Source organism: Lathamus discolor, chromosome 3 (genome assembly GCF_037157495.1).
Source record: "Lathamus discolor isolate bLatDis1 chromosome 3, bLatDis1.hap1, whole genome shotgun sequence".
NCBI classification, from domain to species: Eukaryota; Metazoa; Chordata; class Aves; order Psittaciformes; family Psittacidae; genus Lathamus; species Lathamus discolor.
The window spans coordinates 93,949,296-93,970,185 of NC_088886.1; the positions used below are offsets into that span (position 1 = coordinate 93,949,296).

The following is a 20,890-nucleotide window of genomic DNA, read 5'->3' on the forward strand; positions in this document are numbered from 1 at the left end:
TTGCCTGGTTTGTAGCAGTAAGCAGAACAGTTTTTAGACTAGAATAATAAAAATGTAACTGAACACGTAATTTTCCGAAAATTATAGTTACAAACCACAAAAGGGAAGGTCTCAAGAACTGTGTGCAAGCAATTGAGTGCTCACATTACTTTGAATGTATCTAGACACTTGACAGACTGGAGAGAATGCAGCCTTAAGCCACTACACAGCTTCTGCTTTGTCAGCAGTCTGGTGAGAATGTAGTTTGTGGTACAGAATTTGCTGCTTTTTTGGTAAGTGAAATGCATTTGTTTGCTCAGATTGTAATGCATTATTTTGTCTTGAACTAATTTAACTTTACAGATGAGTCTGTGTGGTCATCTTATAACTTGCAAGGGAAAATAATCTTGTTTTGCCCAAAGAAAAACAGCTATTTGTTCTCTGACCATTGAATTTTTATTTATTTATTTATTTATTTATTTTATTATTTCTTACTGTTTACTCACATTTAAATTTTCTTTATTTCAAATAAAAAATTATACCACTGCTACATCTTACTCTATAGATACCATCGTGCAGCTTTATGTAAATTCTGTCTGTCCATCTCTTCAGGAATCTATAATCTCATGTGGAAAAATGATTTTTAGGGAGAATACTTTTAACTTTTGTGAGAAGAAAGCAAACTGTAATATGCCAGAGTTCTCTAGTCTGATAATCTTCAGGAAAAAATTGCCTGTGTAGTTTTCCGTATGTCATTAGTCATTTAAAGAGAAATGTTGTTTTTAAAAATGCAATATATGTGCCTGTATCTGTTCTGCTTTTTAAAGTCTGGTGAGATTGTGGAGAGGTTTTGATGGTTTGTTGGTTTGGGGTTTTGCTTGTTTTGGGGTTTTTTTTTGTTGGTTTGTTTCTTTGAGTTTGGGTTGGGTTGTTGGTTTTTTTGGTAGTTAAGTCACAGGTTTTGACTGTGATAGAAACATGTCGGGCTGCTAAAAATGGAGAAAAGTTTAGTTCTGAATATTTACATATGTACAAAAGCATTTCCTGAAAAGGTATAAGGGTCTTAATTTTCTCGTTATATTTATACTTTTCTGCTTTTTACAGGACTGATAATTCTTGCCAAAATTCTTAGGTTTGGGCTGTCCGGTTTCTTTTCATTTGCTTGTTCTTCTTGTATTCTGTGAGATTGACTGGATTATGATTGCAGGGTTGTACCTGAGAGAGAACAATTGACTCCTGCATTAATCTTTTGTATTTGTTGTAAGTTAAAGGTAAGGCAAGTAGACTCCAGCTGAAGTTGATCCAGAAATAAACCAGAGAGCAGGCTCTTATTGTGTAAGATCCCATTCTGGGTTTGTTTCACTCATGTCCGTTTGTGGTGATACGCAGCTATCATTCCTGTCAGGGGGATTTTATGTACTTGCGTTTGGGTGGGTCTTTGTATGTCCTCTGTCAGTGCAGCTTGCATTGCTGTTGTGGTTTTAACAGTGCAAACACTTAAGTGTAGTAGCTGCTTCACTCTGTGCAGTCCCACTTCTTTTATCAGCTTTAGCAGCTTCTCTATACTAGAAGTTTCTCTGGACTTTCATGATTTGAGCTCCTGCACAGCCTAGAATCTTCATACACTTCCTATTTCTATTAATTAGGCTGCAGTGCCAAAAAATTAGTATTTCTTTATTTGGCATATTTAATAGAGTTCAGTATTACTAAAATGGAATACCACATACTGTTTATTTTCCTGTAAATTTTAAGTAATCTTTTGCTTCACACTTCCTCACAAAGCTTACCTCATCATGGTCCTGTATTCCTGCTTACTGGATTGCAAATTCTATGCTGGAGACTTAGCAGCAGTTGGCAAAAAAAAATGCATGTGGCAGTATTAGGATAAACCTTTCTAACTGTGCTGGCTCATATGTTGGTTGATAGTTTGTGTCATGCTGAGAACTGGGTTTAATCCTGAAGAGCAAAGTTCTTGATAGCCTTTTGTTATGTACTTTGAGGGTGTTTCTGGTCCAATTGATTGTAACAGTTTCCTCTTGCCCTTCAGCATACTTTCTTTTAATTTGGTTTATCTGTTCATTGTGAAATATTTATTCTTGCTCTAGAGAGGAAACCTGCTTATAAGGATGCTAGGGTTCTATTTGGGCTAAACATGCTCTTTCGTTTGGGCGTGTGGGGTTCTTTCATTTCACTTGTATGTATGTTTGGGAAAGTGGGTGCTGACTTTTTGACCTTTAGTGTCATTAATGTGTGCAACTTTTAATGGTTGCTTTGGGAGGAGACCATGATAGGGAAAGGAAATTGAAGACTGGCAGTGGAAGAATCAAAGTTGTATTCTGATGTAGGAAAAGGGGCTCTGATAAATGAACTTACTTGCTCCTTTCCCCATGTCCAGTGTCTATTTCTTGGTCAAATATTTTTTCCATTCAAACAGGTGAGTAAGTCTGCCAATTTTTAATTTGCGGAAGCAGTAGAGTATCAGTAGTAGCAGCACTTGCGCAGCAGCTAATGTATAACACCAGGAAAGGCAAGTTTCCACAGGATGAGAGGAACGAAAATTGTCTCTACCATTAAACTGTTAATGAAAACTTACATCTTTCCTCCTAAATGCTTTTTATGAGTAAGCACCAGAGCAATTGATAAAGGGGGGGGCAGTATCATTACCAATATTTAGAGCCTGGTAACTGAGAGAGAGACACACTTTCTTGCTCAGTTGGGTTCATGGCAACATTCATTAGCCTACATGGCTCCTCAATAGGAAATTTTTCAGCAAAGGCCTGTGAACAAGGTTTCATGGGGTGGACTGCTTATTTGCCATTTACAGCTTTGAAGAACTTGATTGAAGATCTGGAATTGAAGCCTGTTTCTTTTATCTCAGTTCTCGTCCTGTCTTTTGCACTGCAAATTCCTACAGTCACTTGTCCGCACACAACAGTTTAGGGGCTTTTGTGTGCAAAAGCTCAACTGGTGAAATATTCTGTGCTAAAAATGGGTGGGAAGTAAGGACAGATATAATCCCGTATGCACTTTCATTGAGAAGTAAGGGACGGTGATGGGGCAGTGAATAGGCAAACCAAGTATGGATACCTTTATGAAGTGCATTCTTGAATTCTTTCCAGTTTGCACTTGTTTCAGAACATCTGCATCTCCGCGGAAACGTGGAAGATCTTAATGGCTTAGGACTCAGTTATGCAGAAGTGGTAAGCATATTGGATTGAGTCCAGAGAATTACTTCAGGCACGAAACCTGGCCCGCAGACATGTGTAACATAAACCTGTATTTATGAGAATGGGGACAGTGGTTGTTTTTTGGTATTTTTTCTTTATTGCCAGCAGTTTTGAGACAGTTTTGAAACAAGCTGAAAAAAAATAAAAATGCGTTGTATGAAGGCATAGGATAGTCTTCAAGCACAGTGTAAGGAGACTGCAAACAGTATAAGATTTTCTTCTGGTCTTTTCACTACAAGTTTGGTAAAGAGCTGGTCTAGCCTGTGAAATCAGATTTGCTGTGAAAGGGAAGAAGTTTGATTTCTGCTAAGCTTGAACAAAAGACCTGAATATTGTTCAAAAATAAAACTGCTTATTTCTGTATATGTTTAATTCAGACAGCATTTTCCCTTATAAGCTCAACTAATGATTTCGAACTTCCTAATGGTTCCCGTACTTTAAAAGCTCTGTCTTCTGATACAGGCAGAAGAGTATTTTTGATTAAAAGTAAGAATTTCTTTTAGACAATTTTGGGCCTAGTTTTCTCACTTGTGTCCATTACTGTGGATTATAGGACAAGAGGAGACAGCCTCAAGCTACTACACCAGGGAATGTTTAGACTGGACATAAGGAAAAATTTCATCAAAAGGGTGGTCAGGCATTGGAACAGGCTGCCCAGGGCAGTGGTGGAATCACTGACCCTGGAAGTGTTCACAAATGGTGTACACGAGGCCCATAGTGACATGGTTTCGCGGTAGACTTGACAGTCCTGGGGTAATGGTTAGACTTGATGATCTCAAAGATTTTTTAGAACCTAATTGTGTCTTGGGTTTTTGTAGTGTCTTGAGAAGTAGTCAGGGTTGAGCTTTCCATAGCTAGTTGCACCTTGGACAGTGAGCTGCTGTTCCATCTTTTAGTTCTAGTTCTAGTTCCATCTTCAATGCTGGCTTTGTGCTGCTTTAGTATATTAAGAAGATGTGGTATATTAAGAATATTATATTATAATTATAATTATAATATTAAGAATATTATATTTTGGTATATTAAGAAGATGTTGCTGTGCCATAAGGTTAATTCCATAACTCTTATGTCTGGTTCCTGCAATGGTGTTTCTAGGCTTTCTGCTTTAACAGCAAATAGGTTACTTCTCTCTGAAAACCTGAAAACAATGACTTTTTGTCAAGCACTATGTTTGTGCAGTCATCCAAAAAATCAAGTTGAACAAACTTAACACCGGTAATGGACTAACATGTGGGCTGTCATTTAGGGCAACATATGGTTGATATATGGTTGATCGATGATACTATCATATGAGAAAATGTCATCCCTGTTTTGAAGATGAGTAACTTCTTTTAAATACAATAAACATGTTGCAATTAAGTGATGGAATAGACAAAAAATACTGCCTGAGGTTTTTACAGTGGCTCTGAGAAAGTATTATATCAGTGAAGGAAGAGCCCTGGAAAAGGTGATTCATTTTCTTGCCTGAAAGGCTTTCATATTTGGTAGGAACCTGGAATAAGGCAAATGAGCAAAGCGTTACAGTATAGAAATGGTATTGCTTCTTCTTTAAAGAATACTTGAACATAGAAGCAATGACAGACTATTTAGCAGAAATGCTAAAAGGGCGAAAGAGGACAGAAGTCGATGAAAAGATGTATAGTTCTCTTCTTTGTTGTAATGAATTCGCACAATTTTTTTGCTCTGTTGCCTTGGCTTGCATTAAGTACCTGTGTAGACTTACCTTGTGGTAAAAGGTGGAGGGGAAGGAGGGTAACTGGTTTAAAATTGTATTCAGCTGGAGGCAAGGCACAGACCTTGACCTGAGAAGAACTTGTGTTCTTTATACTAATTCATAAATCAGCTTCTGGAAAAATGAAAGTAGACTGGTGACTGGGGAGGTGGATGCTGTAATGACGGAGGAAATGTGTTAAGAGAGATCGAAGGTGTTTATTTTACATGTATGGCATGTAAGTTTTGGTATGCTAATGGAACTGCTGGGAACCACTTCTGACCTGCATGCTGTTTAAAGCTGGACCCAAGCTGCATTGATTTGCAAGTGTTTGGATCTCCTTTTTTGGTATGTGTTTATGTAGAATTCATAGTCTAAATACCTTAATTTGGTCATGAAAAATAATGAATTTGCCAGAAAGTAATATTTTGAGGGGCGGGGGAGGGTAGGTTGTGAAAATAAGAACATCAGAAGGATTTTCTTTTAGTGGGTAAGTACTTAAATCAAATATAGATGAGAAGTAGAAAAAATATTTGAAAAACTCTGGTGTTTGTGGAATAATGAACTCTTTTGTAAATAGTCCTTACACTGGTCTTTTCCAAATTGTGGTGTTACGGTGTTTTACGGTTTGCTGAGACAAATACTGAAATACAGTAGAAATACAATCTAGGATTAAACACGCTTCCAAAAAAAAGTTGTTTGCAGTTATACTTTGCTATGGTCTATAAACAGGGTTGAGATGGGGATGAAGTGGGACACTATTTTTTTTTTCTTAATTTATTTTTATAAAGATAAGGTTTATTTTAGCCAAGAGCATTTCAGCATTCCCTTTCTCACATTACAAACCTGAAAGAACCATTTTGTTATTGCTGAGGGTGTGCCAAACAACAGAGAGTAAGAATAAGAGGCTGAGGGTGAAGAGAAACAGCATATTTTTAAATAGGATGTATTTGAAAAACGTATTCTCAAACTACACTTACGAAGTCAACAGCATGCATTTAAGGATCAGTATAAAAGAGGTTTATGTCATTTATTGCCTTTGGTGTCCCCTATTTGAATCATTGTGGGTTGGTTGGTTTTGGTTGGTTTTTTTACTGACTAGGTCGATCTTCTGGTCTTTTTTGTTGGTGTGTTTACAGATGTATTGTGTCCAAATGAAAGGTTTAATTACCTGCCTTCTTTCTTTTCTTTTTTCTTTAAGAGGGAGTTGAAAGTGTCTGTGAGAGGCTGTGGATTTGTGAGGGAGGCTGAATGCTGCTGCTTATTTTACGTTCTGTTCTTGGTGATTGATTATGTTGCTGACCTGAAGGCATGAGTCTGGCCTTTCCTAAATAACTATTAAGGAGCATTCTGTCAAGCTGAGATTTAGATGAGGAGAGAATAAAGATGGATTTTGAATCGAGCTTTGTTGACTTGAGATTATTCCAAGAAAATCAGCCTCTTGGGATTTCTTGGCTTTGCTTTTATATAGCTTGAAGACACTGTGTATTTATCAGAACCGCAAAAAAAGTGAGCATGTCACTTCAGATACAGAACCTAAGATTTTTAACTGAAGAGCATCTTAATTTCAGATAGCATTGAAAACAGCTAAAAGGCAAGGCCAAACATGGTAACAATGAAAGCAAATGTTTGTTGGACAAAGCTGTCTTTACAGGGCATTAGCGAACAGGAGAAAGCCATCTGCCGAGAACTGATGGCTGAAAACAGATTTTAATTAAGTAGTTCATATTTAATGATCAGAAATTGCTACTTTTGACTGCAGAGTATAGTTCTGTTGCAGCAAGTCAGTGGACAGAGTGGGTATTTTGTAGCCTGTTGCCCTGTTGAGGCACAGTGAGATATACCACCTCAATGAAATAACCATGTGGGTTTCTTAATGGATGTCTGTTTTTTCCAGTGCCATCGCTTCTGTCATGCACCTTCTTGTAAAGAAAAAAAAAAATCTATTTTTTGCTTGTTTACTGCTGTTTTGTTTAACACTAGATATTTAGCTGGTTGCTGTGTCTTTGGCTTAGCTTTTTGTAACGTGTGTGGTAGATGGATTTTTGTGTTTGGTGCTTGGTAGTTAATGTGCATTTTCTTTGTCATGCGGTTTCTGTATCTGCTGGCTAGCCAGGTATCACTGTAACTGTCCCTAATAACTGCCTTCATCTGTTGGTTCCTTCTTCTAAATCTTGGTTAATTCCCTGTTCTACAGCATGCTGTAGTACAGCGAATGAGCAGCAGGGGTGTTTTACTGCTCACATAAGACAAATACAATTCACATCTCCTACTGTCTTAAAGACTCTGTATGTCCTGACCATTTAGCTGAGCAAATACAGTATTTGCAGTGATTTCTCTACATGTGCCTTTTGACTTCCCAATAATGACTTCCCATTTTGCTTTTGTGTTTGCCTTCTTTCATGCTACTACGCTGTCTTTTGTACGTATGAATAAAACAATGATAGAAAAAGCTGTTGGGTTCTCGAACTTGGTTATCTACTCTAAAACTGTCACATCCATCCTTGACGCAGTTTTGGTCCAGGGCATCTGTCACTTTCCAAGTGTGGTAACAGTTTTCCTGAACTGTGAGTCTGGAAGAATTACATTAACAACCGGGTTAACACTCCCGCTGAGAGTTGGAGCTTAAAGATATAGATGCCATTTGTCTGTGCTGGTTGGCCTCAGTGCCATTTAAAGGTTCTGGACATATTCAGTTTATTCTTTATATTAGGTATAGCCTGCTCCGTCCATTTTCCTGTCTTGTCAATTGAGTCTTGTAGGAGTACATAAAGCTGGTAAGAAGGAAAACAGGTAGTGCTTTCTAATGAGCACATTTGATACATTTTTAACAGCAGTATTCATGTGCTGTCAACACTAAACACAGGAAGGTAATGGAGGTTCTTAAATTCATTCATTCCACAGCTACAGTTGTATAAACAATTTACTGTTTAGTGTCATTTAATAATTAAAAAATGTAATTTCAGGTAATAACTTCAAATATTGCTTATAAAATCAAGAACAATTGAGCCTTTTAAATGATTTTTCTAAGCTATTTAACCTACTGACAAATGTATTCATTGAACTGGTAGACAGAACTCATGCCCTCTGTGCATACAAGGGTACTCGAAGTCCTTTTATCTTGCTTATGCTTTCACTCCGCTCGTAAGTAGTCCACTTTGTACACATAACCTCCACTCAAGGGGGTTTACTGGCAACTGGCACAGGTAAAATACGCGTTAGCCAATTAATTCACTCAAAGGGTGCCTTTTGTTGGTCTGACTGTAATGCAGTCATCTTTACCTTTCCTTCCCTTCATGAAGGGCATTTGTTTAGCCCTAACCTCTTCTGTGAAGCTTTCTATAAAGGAACTAAAGGTTTTGGGCCCCCTGTGTTGAGTTTACTTGAGGATGTGGAGAGGAATGAGAGCTGGCATTATTTCTTGTAACAATAATGAGAGAATCTTTGGCTTACTCTGTTCATCACAAAGAAAGCTTTTCTTTAACCAGACAAAGAAGAAAAGAGAATGTAGCAGGTTGTTCACTGATCTAAGCATCTCAAGTTACAGCTAGTCTTTCTTTTTTTTATAGTGTTTGTGTGGATCTTGGCATTGGGGTCCTTTGAAGTTGCCTCAAAAGTGCTTTCAAAAAGGGTACTAACACCTATTTCAGGTCCTCTGTCTTTGACCTTCTTCCCATTGACATAGCTGAGAACAGTTCAGAGGCACACAGAATAGTCATGGAAAAAATGGCTATGTGAATTACTGTTTTAGGAATCTTAATAAGCTCACATTTTAACCTTAACTATTTCTGCCTTCCACTTATGGTCATACCTTTGAACTTGGAATGCTGAGTTGACCCAACTGCATTGAGCTGTCCTGTCTGAATACTCGGCTGTTTTGATTTTTCTAACTACCCTTTTGAACCTGCGTCTTCACAACTTGTTCATATCGTTTCATAACAAAGTATTTGGTGTTTTGTAAGACGAAAGGAAGTCTCTTAGGATAACTTGACCTGCCGGTTTGAGGAGAATCTTCACTTTAGATACTGGTGTATTATAAAAAGTTACTAGCACTTGCTGTTACTTCGGATCTCTGGTTTGATATGGAACATTGCATGAAAACTTAAGTTGTTTCATTCCATATTAAGGGGCTTAGTTTAGTTTGTAATGCTTCAGACAAAACAGAACAATGCAAAAGTGCTTGATTCTGTCTGTCCAACTCTGGCAATTAATTTCTGGGAGCGGGCCCTTAAGGAGGCTAAGGAGAACTCAGAACTTGTCATAAAGGAGTAGTTTACTGGTTGCTCATTTTGTTCTGGCTAGGTTCTCACTAATATGTTTTTATTACGACACAAATATTAACAAAATATAAATCTGAGTTAAACAGTGCTGATTACATAAGGGCAGTCTTCTGAGCACAATCTGTTGCATATGACTTTCAGAAAGGCTCCATTTTATGACTGGGAGCCTCTGAGAAGTAGATCTCAAACTGTTTCCAACTTGGGGCAGTAGTTTGATTTCTTTTTTGTTGCAGCTCTCCTGTTTGCTCAGGGTTTCAACAGTGCATTGGCATCTTACGAGTGTTTATCTGGAAAGCTTTCATAAGTAACTTGATTCTGTCTTCTGTATGAGAGTTACCTCAGTGGTGTTGGGATACTGTTGCTATGTGTAGAAGTGTATGTAAACATTTATGTGTGGTTGTGATGTGCGTGGATAACTGAACCTGAGATTGACAGGTTTAAATTACAAAATATGTGAGGAAAAGTTATTATTCTTACAAATCAGGCTGAAGGCCAGAATGCTAGCATAGCATTATCTTCTCATTTTTCTGATGTAAGGTGTGTGTTTCTCAACACAATTCTGCTTTGAAGGCTACATTCAGTCTAGAATTGGGGAAAGACCAGTAGACTAAAACCTGCTCCTGTTTGGCTCCTGTTTGAGACATGAATACACTGTTGTGATCCTTTTGCTGCCCTCCAGCAGCTCTGGTTAATTTCTGATCTGCCTTTGATGTCAGGTAGGCTAGATTAGTGGACTTCCTTGCAGACTGCTGAAATGCATAACATGGTGAGGTGAATAACCAGTATGATCTAAATGCTTAATTGCATGTATTACTGCAATGCAGTTAGCCCATATAGCTGATGTAGAAGTGCACCATGCATTTGAGGTCCAAATCTTCCTATTTATCTTGCAATTATTCTGGATCAAGTGATTAATTGAAATACCTTTTCAGTTTGTCATCTTGTTATTTGAACAGCTGTGAGCATATACAGCTTAGAAGGCGTATTCATGCTAGGTGCAGTACTTCCTGATAGGAAAATAGTGTGTAAATTGACAAAAATGCAACAACAATTTTACTACCAAAAAAAAAAAAAAAAACCCAAAAAAAAAAAAAAAAAAAAAACCCACAACTAAGTGTTGAACTTTCCCCAGCCTTTGTCTGGTTACAAGATCATAGAAGTGCTTTCCAAGATGAAACCTAAATAACAGGAGACATATTTGACATATTTGCCTCTCAAAGTTCCTTATAATTGTCTCTCTTACCAATTCATGGAGTCCCATACTAGTTTAAACTATTTTTTTCACTTTTTAGTAACAATAGAAAGCCTGAAACTTTTGCTGTCAGCATTAGATTAGCTCATGGTAGGAGAATTTACTTTGGAAGTAAACTTGAAGAACTTTTCAAGTAAAGTGCTGTCAGCAAGCTGTTATTTAAGTGCTATATTGTACAGGCACATTTTGAACTGGAACTTGGTGATGTTGTACTCAACACTGGCAGCTTTCTTCAAGCTTATGTATATAATCAGGGGTGTAGTACTACTGTTGGTAAAACTAACAGGTCCAGTAAAGTAAACAGGTCCAGAAAGATAAAATCGAGTCAGTTGTGCATTGACAGCAATTCTGTATAGCTGTTCAGGCTAATTTGATTGCAGTGGCCTTAGTGCATGGCTGGAGAACAAGGATGTCCCTTGGAGTGGCCGCATTGGTTCTTTCTGTCTTTGGTGTCTGTCTTGTCCTTGATTCACAGGCAGTTAAGCCATTTACTGTACAGCTGCTGAATATCAGTAAATACAGATGATACGTCTTGTAGGCAAACGGAAGTTGGTGATAGTTTACCTTATTATGACATGCTGTATGTTGTAGCAGCTCAGTAGCTGTTTTGGGACTCTGAGAGATAACAGCATGACAGTTACTGTAAGCTATGTGTTTCTTCTTGTCAGTTGAAACCTGTTTTTAGAATGGGCTTTCTATGCAGGCAAGGCTTGAGCAAGTTTGGAAGCATTGTTTGCCTTTGCTGTGAGGAGAATAACAGTGGCAAAGGAAACTGAATTTTGGAAGCCAAGTTTAATAAATTTGAAATTGATTCTTCATACAGCTTATTCTCCACCCTGATTCTAAGTCATTACCTAATACAAGCATACCGTCTGACATTTTGGGCTTAAAATTTATTGGAAGATAATTCAGATGCAATAACAAGTGTTGTCTGTTTCTTGGGTATTTTAATACATAAGCAATAAATTAATGCTATTGCAGTGATACTTAAATTTTGATCCTTTCTATTTTACAAAGTGGAGAGTCTTTTTCTCACACATAAATAAAGATTCATAATAGAGATTTTCCTCCTTGAAGCGAGACACCATTATGATGATCAAGCAGTTGTACTAGGAAGCATGGAAAGTGGTAGCATAAAAAGCACAAGAGGAAACTGTCCTGATGAAACCCTGCTGAACAGAAAAGGATTTCTTACTTGCCAAGTCCACTCTTCCTCTGAGTCCAGTAGGTTATAATGGCAGGGTTACTGCCAAAAGATTCTGTTATTCTCATCTAGCGACCTCCGCCACATTGTGTTTTCTGTACAGTTCTTTTGCTCTGTAAGAGCAACTCTGTAAGAGTTGCTCCTATGAGAGCTTTGTGTGTTCTGCTTATTAATAATTCTGTGAATGGATAGGATGGAAACAGCGTAAACATTTTTCTTTAATGAGTATTTGCTATGAAGTAAAGCTTTACTTCTTTTCTCGCATTAAACTACCACCAGTGTGGTTCTGATTTTGGACCAAAAAAAACCCCCAACAAACAAAAAAAAACAAAACCCTGCATTGGTCTGCAGCTTTTCTTTAAGGTAAAATCCAGTCTTATTTGTAGATGATTAAAAACAAAAAGTGAAGATCAAAGTTTGAATTGCAAAATTGAAGAGCTGTCTTCTGTGGAGCAGCTAGGGTAATCCAACATGAGAACTCTAGAATACTCTGGTAGGACACACCCTAATTTTAAGATGTTTGGTTTTGGGGTTTTTTGAGTTCGGTGTCTGTTAAAGGAACATAACAGACATTCTTCAATGGTATTTGTAACTTGCTCAGAGAGATATTACTGACTTTCTAGAAAGTGATATTGAACAAGATTTCTGAAATAGGATCAGAGCTGTGTTTTGTCTCCAGTGCTTTGTAATTAGTACATGAGACTGTTTCCTGGATCACAGACTCTTTGATAAATTTCTTTTAAACTTTTTAGTATAAACTTATTTCCAGCTTTTTGTAACTGACAAAAAGTATCTGTCCTAGCTGAAACAGAGAACTCATGAATCCCTGCACTCAGGGTCCACTGTGAAGACTCTGTTTTAATTTTTAATGTGCATAAGTGAAAAATACATGGATTTGTTGCTAGTGACATGGGAGAAACAAACTGGAATATCTGAATGTCATTCTGCACTTGGCCAAGTACTTCCAGTACTCTCATTTGCCATTCAGGCACATTTTCGTTGATTCTCTCTGTTTCTGTTGAAGACAATGCAGTTAATTTTCAGAACAATAGTTAAACATCATACATGATGGCCTCACAAGAATGAAGTGCCTTTGTGACACTTTTCTCAAAGAACCTGCCTACCTGTAAGCAGTGAAGTTCAGGGAGTGGAGGAGTTAGGTTAGATTAGCACAGTGTCTGTTGCTTGTGGCACAGTGTGTGGTGAGGTTGATCTGTCAGATGCAGATAATAGAACACAGATAATACTAGGTTCAGCTGCTGGCATCTTTCAGAGTAGATTGGTTTGAAACTGCTTCAAGAGGCTCTGGGTGGATTGTGTTCTGTCTGGGTTGAATTTTCAGTAAAATGTATAATTGTATTGGCTAGTGGAGATTGCAAGAGATGTAGTGATAATCTCTGAAAAAAAAGGACAAATAAACTTAACAATCCAAATATAACCCTCATTTTAACCTTCTTAGAATCTAATCTGCTACAGTTAAAAGAGTGGATGCCAACCAACTGATTATTGATTACTCAAGCTGAAGAAAGTAATCTTTGCATTTAATACAAAATACAGCATTTCTAGGATTATTCCAGAGGGGGGTTTTATAGGAATAGTAAATATAATTACATCAAAAACACTTGTTCAAAACCTTCATATTGGCTAAGTTCTCCTGTTTCTCAGGTGAATAGGAAACCACTAATGGAAGTGTTTATTTAATCCTTTGCAGTATGCATGCCACAGTGTAACTGAGCCCCAGTGCAGCCATGCTCTCTTGCACTGTACACAGTCAAGTGTAATTCAGACACCTACATCCAGTTCACAAATGGGCTGGAGGGAAGGAGAGGATAAGAGTGGGAGTTTTGGTTTTGTGGTTTCCTTGGATCAGGCTAAGTCACTTGACTGACTTAAAAGCCTCATGGCTTTATAATGATTGTAGTCAGCCTGAAACGTACTCAAATAAACGGAACTTTTTTTTTTTTTTTAGCTAGAATTCTTTTCTTTGACCATTCATCAGAAATGAAGTTATAAAATGCGTTCGTTGCTATAAAATACAAAGCATGTATAGGGAGCACACAGGTTGCAGGTGAGTCCTTAAAGAATGTCTTCATTTGATTTCTTTCTGTCAATGTTAGTTTGTTCACTTGATTTTTCTCAGCGTACCAGTTCAATTATTTAGTGTCTTTGTTGGCTCCTTCTTCCTATGCCAGTGGCCTCTATGTAATCTTCATCTCTGACATCTTACAGCTTTGAGGGTTGCCTTTGCTACAAAGTTCAAAACAAAGGGATATGTTTTTATTTCTTCAGTAGACAATAGGATTCAGTTCAGCTGCCTTAAACTAAATTACATCCGCCATATTTAAAACTGGTGTGATTTATGCTTTGTATTAGAAAGCTAAGGTAGTGAAATTTAGAAATATGTAAGTCAAGGAAAGAAGGATGCGTCTTGGGGATTTGGAGACTTAAAGCTGCTTATGGCAGTTTATAACTGGTATACATAAAACTCCTTTCATGCCACAGAACTGAAAAGGGACTGGTATGATGTTGATTTTTAGATTTTCAGAAGAGAGCTAGGGAGATAAAAGTTCATTTCACATCAGTACCAGGCGTATTAGTGGACGTGACAATAAAGGCTTTTACTAGCGAGCACATAGGTAAATGCAGTGAATGGAGGAGGAAGATAAACTCTGTGCTGCTTGTAGAAGACAGTGATACTTACCAAGTCATACCAACTTCTTACAAAATCCCAAATGGGGTGAGGATGATACACATATCTGGTGGGTTCCATTTATTTGGCCAGAGCCAAACTAATTCTGTTGACACATGAGTGTCACAAGATGGTTAGCTGTTATAGTCTGTCCGGTGGATATTTTTTCTGTTTGCCACTGACAGAATAGAGTACTGTCAAGACAGACCTCTGATCTCATGTTGTTTGCTTTGTTTCAAGAGACAGAATGGAACATAAAAATACTAGTAGTTAACAAAGTGTCTGGAGACTCACACGGATGTATTCAAGTTTTCGTTTTCATGCAAGTGCTTTGTTTTCATGTAGCTGTTCATGTGAGCTACAGCATTGTGGAGTATGCTGCAGCTATTTCAGGGAAGTTACGTGCTAGGGATGATGTAGATTGAAATTGCAAGATACTGCTCAAGTTAATCTCTTTATGTTTTAGTGTCTGATTATCTCCTGAATTTTTATTGGAGGCATGAAGTATATGCATCATACACAGTTCTTGGGTTGAATTTCTTCTGATTGTTTTAAATCTTGAATATGATAAGACCTTGGTGGTTCTGGGGAGATTTGCATGACAAAAATCAAAGGCTGTAAATTGCATGTGCCATGTTGCTTCACTATGGATTCTGGGGATAATGCAAGAAATAAAAATCATTCGTGTTATTTTGGCTATTTAATTTTGAGATAGTATCACTCACATTCCCAGAAAATAAAATAGGCAATCATTGTTCTTCTAGATTAGGTTTTATACTTGGTTGAGGGGTTGTTTGAGGGTTTTTTTGTTGTTGGGGTTTTGGGGTGTATTTTTTTTTTTGTTTGGTTTTTGTTGTTTTTTTCTTCTTGTTCTGTTTTTAATTTGTGTGTGTCTAACTTATATTCTGACTTGTTTACTCTTGGGGGCTGGGGGGGGAGGAGCTGTATTTTGTCTTCTGAATGTTTTTGTTGTTCATGGTCTGATATTAGGGGTTATAGTTTAAGAAGGTTCTTTCAAGTTTCCACCTTATGGCTATCCATTACTTAGGTAGACACAAGGACGCTGGGGGTATGTGTTTCACAAGGGTATTTTGTACTCATTTCAGATGCTTCAGGATAGATACACAAGAAACCAGGATTAGTGTTTTTTATTTACCTGCAGCTTAGATCAATTTTTTTTTGGTGTCTCTTTGGTAAGTTTAATTTAATGGATGTCATTCAAATCACAGAATCTCTTTTAAGAGAAACTTTCCATTCAGTGCTGGCTACATGTAACTGAGACTGTTACTTCAACTTTATATTTTTGATTCCGTAGAATGTATCTATCTTGGATAAGCATAGGTACATTGTAGAACAGTTGAAGAATACAGACAAATGTTACTGCCCTGCAGGTTAAGTGTCACTGCTTTAATGCAGGGTAAATGTATGAGAAAATTTCTACTAAGAAACTAGTCTCAAAGCTCCCAGCGATTGGTAAGGTCCATTGAGCAGGGATATACTAGTAGAACTGTAAAGCTACTTGTGGTTGCTTAACTAACGATTCAAACTCTGGTACTGGTTTCTTACTAAGCCTTGTGTGATACTTACAAAGAAAGCATAGTTACAGCCCTGTTACACATGAGGAAAATGGAAGCAGAGGAAGAAAGTTCTTGTCGAAGTAATTTTCAAGTGTACTGAAATAGAAGAATGAAATGCAGGTCTTGCAAACAGCTTACAAACACTTTGTATTTGAGTATGGGTTTTCTTCAGTGTGAAGTTGGAAGGGTAAACTGTAAAGTTACTCAAAGCAGCTGTAAGTTCTTGTGAATTTATTTTAAAAGTGCAGGTTATTCTCTCTCTGTTTTTCTGTGTTGAGACTTCTTTCACTACTTGTACTGCTGCAGTTTTGCAACAGTGTCTTAGTATAAGACTTATCACTATGTGTTGTGAACAAGCTATTTCAAAATTCTTTCTAGGTACAGGTGAAGTTTTGCCTAAAATCATGCAGAATAGGCTAGGTGTTACAGGTCTCCTTTTGTGCAGTTGGAAGTAAGAAAATTCATTACTTTCAAGCTATTAAGGATGTAACATGGTTTTGAATGTGGTTTGGTTTATCCTGTTGAGAACAGTTACATGTAGTACAAAGATACATCATCTAGTTCTAAAAAACCTTAATATGCTGCAACTTCACATGGTAAACCACCTTCCTTCAGTTTTAAAGTAGTGTTTCTTCTGTAAAACTGAATAAATTTACTTGCTGAGTTTCCAGTGCTACCGTGCAAATGAAGACAGGTTTTATGTAGGCATCTATGTGCTATGTAGAAGTAGGCAGATGTGGGATGGTATTCCTCCTGAAGCTCTGACAGTTTGTTCATAAATCATGCTAATAGGTAGGGAACAGTACTTATTTCAGGATCTGTGTTGTTTCTGACCACTTGAAATGTAGTAGGATGTCTGCTTTTCTGTGTAAACATCTTTATGCAAACTGGGTGTTAGCATATGATGACCATCTGACTCTTGCCAAATTCTGTTGTGGATCTTTTGCATTGCCCCTGAAAAAGGGAAAACCATTGTTTGAAGCTGAGTAAATATATGTGTATGTCTGTGTGCATTTCATGTTTTTACATATTTGAGAAAATAGATGTATGAATGTGCACAGTTTGCATATGGTAGAGCATACAGCAAAATAAGGAAACAGCCACTGCTTCACTCAAAGCTGAATGCTAATCCTATGATTTTAATTTACAATTAACCTGATTAGAAGAAACTTTGTGAAGAAGTCAGGAGGATTTATTTAGCAAATGGGATGTGGTTGCACTAGGTAGGTGTTAAAGCTATCTTTGAAGACTAAAGGGAGGGATTCCAACTTAAGAAGTATTTGAGAATGTTGGAAGGCAAAAGAACTGTACATGTTGGTGGATTCCAAATGACATTGAGTAAAGTAATTCCATAAGCATGATGTCTGTGCTTATGTTGGAATAAGTGTTTTATAAGCCTGGTGTTCAAGGCCCATGTTTTGGTAGTGTTTGTCAAGTGCAGAATATGCATCATGGAGGGATGGACTACTGTGAAAGGATACATTTTATTAATTGTGGGGGTTTATTCCTGAATTAGTTTTAATGGTGACAAATCGGAGACTTAGGTTACTACCAAGCAAGTGTGTTCTTCTTTACATGGTAGAAGCTTCTTAAAACTGAAGAGAGTTAAAAAGGACTTAGGACATATATCGACTATAAAATGAAGGTACTGTGTTTTATAATGGCTGATTTTGAAGACTGTGAGTTGGAGTTATGTGACTCTTCTTAAACATTAAGGAAGATTATTATTATTTCTTCTAAGTAACTCTTCTGGTAATTCAACTTGTGAATTATATGTTACCTCTGAAATGCAGTTTACTGTTTAATCAAAAACTTAACGTCAGCTGGGGCTTCTTGAAGAAAAAAGACTTAAATGATATTACCCATTACACTTCCTCTTGAGATTCTTCTTAAAATTCTTTGGCTTCTATGATGTAGCTCAGGTGTAAAAGTTTCTCAGAAGGCCAGGAAGTTTAGTTCTAATTGTGTAGGATGAGACCGGTTCTGAAACATGTTGGCTTTTTCTTTTCTCCTTATGATTAAGGAGGGGGCTGTGTGTGTTTGGTTGGGGGTGTGATTAATGTTTGATTCTCATAAAATCTGAGTCTCCTAGAAGGATTTAATCTTTTCTTGTAATGCTATAATGATGAAAACCAATCTCTTTCATGGACAGACTTTCTTAAATTGCAAGAGTTGCCGATAATTAATCAGTCATGATGATCTTTGTATTAATACCACCTTTCTTAAGGGGTAGATAAAATTCCTTGGTTTTGTTATCTCAATAAGGTTTTCTGTTTCTTTTCCTTATAGGCTATTTACTTTCTAGAAGAGAGGGTCAAGCAGGATCCCCTGAAAAGCCATTGTCTGATCTGGGTCGTCTCTCATACTTGGCTTACTGGAAAAGTGTTATATTAGAATACCTTAACTGCCACCATGAAAAACAAATCAGCATCAAAGGAATGAGTCGAGCTACTGGAATGTGCCCACATGATATTGCCACAACGCTGCAACAGCATAGCATGATAGATAAAAGAGAGGATAGGTCAGTGAATCTTGTTTAAAGAAAAATTAAAAAAATTAAAAATACTGAGACCAAATATTCACATTCTCTACTTGGAAAATGGTTGATGTGAAAAATGTCTGTGTAAACTTCAATGTGAATGATAACCATCTTACTGAAGAAGTGAGTACAGCCAAGTCTTACCGATGGGGTAAAGAGTTTTCTCCCTATACAAATGGTGGGGTTTTTTTGGATCCTCTTTTCATGCTAATGGTTATTTAGAAGGGTGCAGCCATTTTGAAGTATTTTCAGAGAAGAATTTTGTTTCGTTCAGTATCATCTTCTGTAAGTACAATTCCCAACTCTTGTTTGCAAATATCTTACTTTGAATACCAGTGAGGGGAAAATCTGGATTTGTGGATGGCAGTCTCTCTCTACATATCCCCTTTTTCAGTCACGACTGAACTCACACGAGCTATTGGATCTGATCAGCTGTACATGAAGTCCTCCTGCCCAAAGTACTGGGAATGGAAGTTTCTATTCAATGTTATGATCAATGTTGAAAGTTAATGCACTGGGAGGCTGATGGCCTGTTTTGTAAATATCTTAATTCTTAATGATCTTGATTGATATTACGTATTTTAAGTGTGGTGGTTTTTTTGTTTGGGCTCTTTTTTGTAAAATGCCTTAAATGACTTTCAATGGTATTTGTGTTTCTGAAGAGCTTAGTAATTCTTACTGGATATTCCAATCATGGAAACTTTATGATAAGCAAAACCGCCTCGCAGACGGTTGCCAAAAAAAAAATGAGTATTGGGAATAGCTCAGCTTCAGTAAATTTCACTTGCACCAGCGCTAGTATTCAAAGCTAGAAAGTTTTGGACTAAAAAAATGTGAGTATTCAGAAAGGAGATTGACTTACAGGATGGCGTTATGAGGGTATTAAGAGGAGGGCTATCCCTGCATTGAAACATTAACTTTCTGGAATGTTTATTTATGGACAACCTGATGGGACAAATGCATTTTAAGGTAGAATCCAGTATTACTTATGTGCAGCTTCTACCCTGGCACAAATTATTACAGACCCTGCATACTGGCACCCCACTGGAAAATATTTTTTTTTCATCTATAGAAATCAGAATACTGTATAAACAAGGTTAGTTAGCCTTTTTTCACAGGTAGTAAAGCTTAGACAGGGAGATGAACTAACATGGCTCGAGGTATCCAGAAGGTCAGTGGCTGAACCAGGGAAAGAAATCGCATCTTTGAAATTCCTGCTAGAGAACAAGCTTGGGAATTTGGTATGGCTTTTTATGATTTTCCACACTTGGTTAATTTTTCTCACATGTAGTGAAGTAAAAACTTGTCACAATTCTGTGAAAAGGGTTCACCTAGTTCTGAATTTTTTATTTTCTTTTTAAAGCATTCTCTCAACAGAAATCAGTGTTATCATTTGACTTGCCTCATTTTTACAGTATTTGAAAGCCTTGCTAAAAAACACCGAATTTTTTCATTGTTTAGAATTGTATAGTTCTTTGTAACAGGGGACTCTGGCAAGGTACATGCTGGTATCTTAGCATAGTGTGCTTTATGTTGGTCTTAACCTACTTCATTTCATAGTAATAAGAAAATTGTTTTCTACTGCATCAGCATAGGGCTAAATTACATGTTTATTCTTTGTTAGAAAACCTGTGTTTCTAACTCGCTTTCTTGTCCGGTTAGCTGCCATCCTCAGTTGTAATATTAATGGTTTTCTCACTCTTTACTTGATGATCCACTGTGTTTTCTATTTATGCTTATGTGTCATATTAAAATCGGAAATTGTTCTGCCAGTTACTGAAGTGCCAACACGAAGCCTCCTGCATACATTTAGAGTAGTCAATTATAAAACCTTTATGTTCCTCTCTGTTGCCCTGGTGATGTTTAGCATTGTGCTTTCACTTCATGTATTTCTGTTTCTGCACTTCCTCCGAGTAAACAGACTGTAGTGTAAGCATGTTATCTATGTGTGTCAGCTGATATTTGTAGTTTGATGTATCCATTTAGTTACCCATCTATTTTTTATTGTGCATAAGGATTTAAGCTGTAGGAAGGTTGATTTGGGAGATTACTTTCTAAAATAAGTTACTGTTTATTGGATTGTAGATTTGTAATTATTAGAAGGGAAAAGCTGATTTCAAGTCACATGGAGAAACTGAAAGCGAATCCACGTATCAATGAAGTAGATCCTGAAAGCTTGAGATGGACTCCTTTGTTAGTTTCCAATGCTGCAGTTTCTGAAGAAGAGAGAGAAGCAGAAAAGGAGGTAATAGCAGCAACTTCTTATGCAGAATTTCCCTTCCTTTGGATTTCATTACTCTGAATATTCGACATCAGGCTGTCTTAAATTAGAGCAGTTTCAACTTTGACCACTGCTTAATGGTAGAGGATACTGATACCATTGTAATGCACTGTTTTTTGGAGGCTGTGCAGCAAGACATGGTAACTTTTTG

The 20,890-nt window shown here is 37.2% G+C and overlaps 2 protein-coding genes across 6 annotated transcripts in view; one reads left to right on the top strand and one right to left on the bottom strand.

Moving 5' to 3' along the window:
- KAT6B (lysine acetyltransferase 6B) overlaps positions 1-20,890 on the top strand; it is a 111,463-nt gene that overhangs the window by 82,720 nt on the left and 7,853 nt on the right. For all 5 annotated transcript variants that reach the window (XM_065670665.1, XM_065670664.1, XM_065670666.1 and 2 more), the window contains 2 exons: positions 18,209-18,440; positions 20,544-20,703. In XM_065670665.1, the coding sequence (XP_065526737.1) occupies positions 18,209-18,440; positions 20,544-20,703 (392 nt within the window). The remainder of the gene's footprint in view (positions 1-18,208; positions 18,441-20,543; positions 20,704-20,890) is intronic.
- DUSP13B (dual specificity phosphatase 13B) overlaps positions 1-20,890 on the bottom strand; it is a 140,824-nt gene that overhangs the window by 15,394 nt on the left and 104,540 nt on the right. The gene's annotated exons all lie outside the window — the stretch shown is intronic.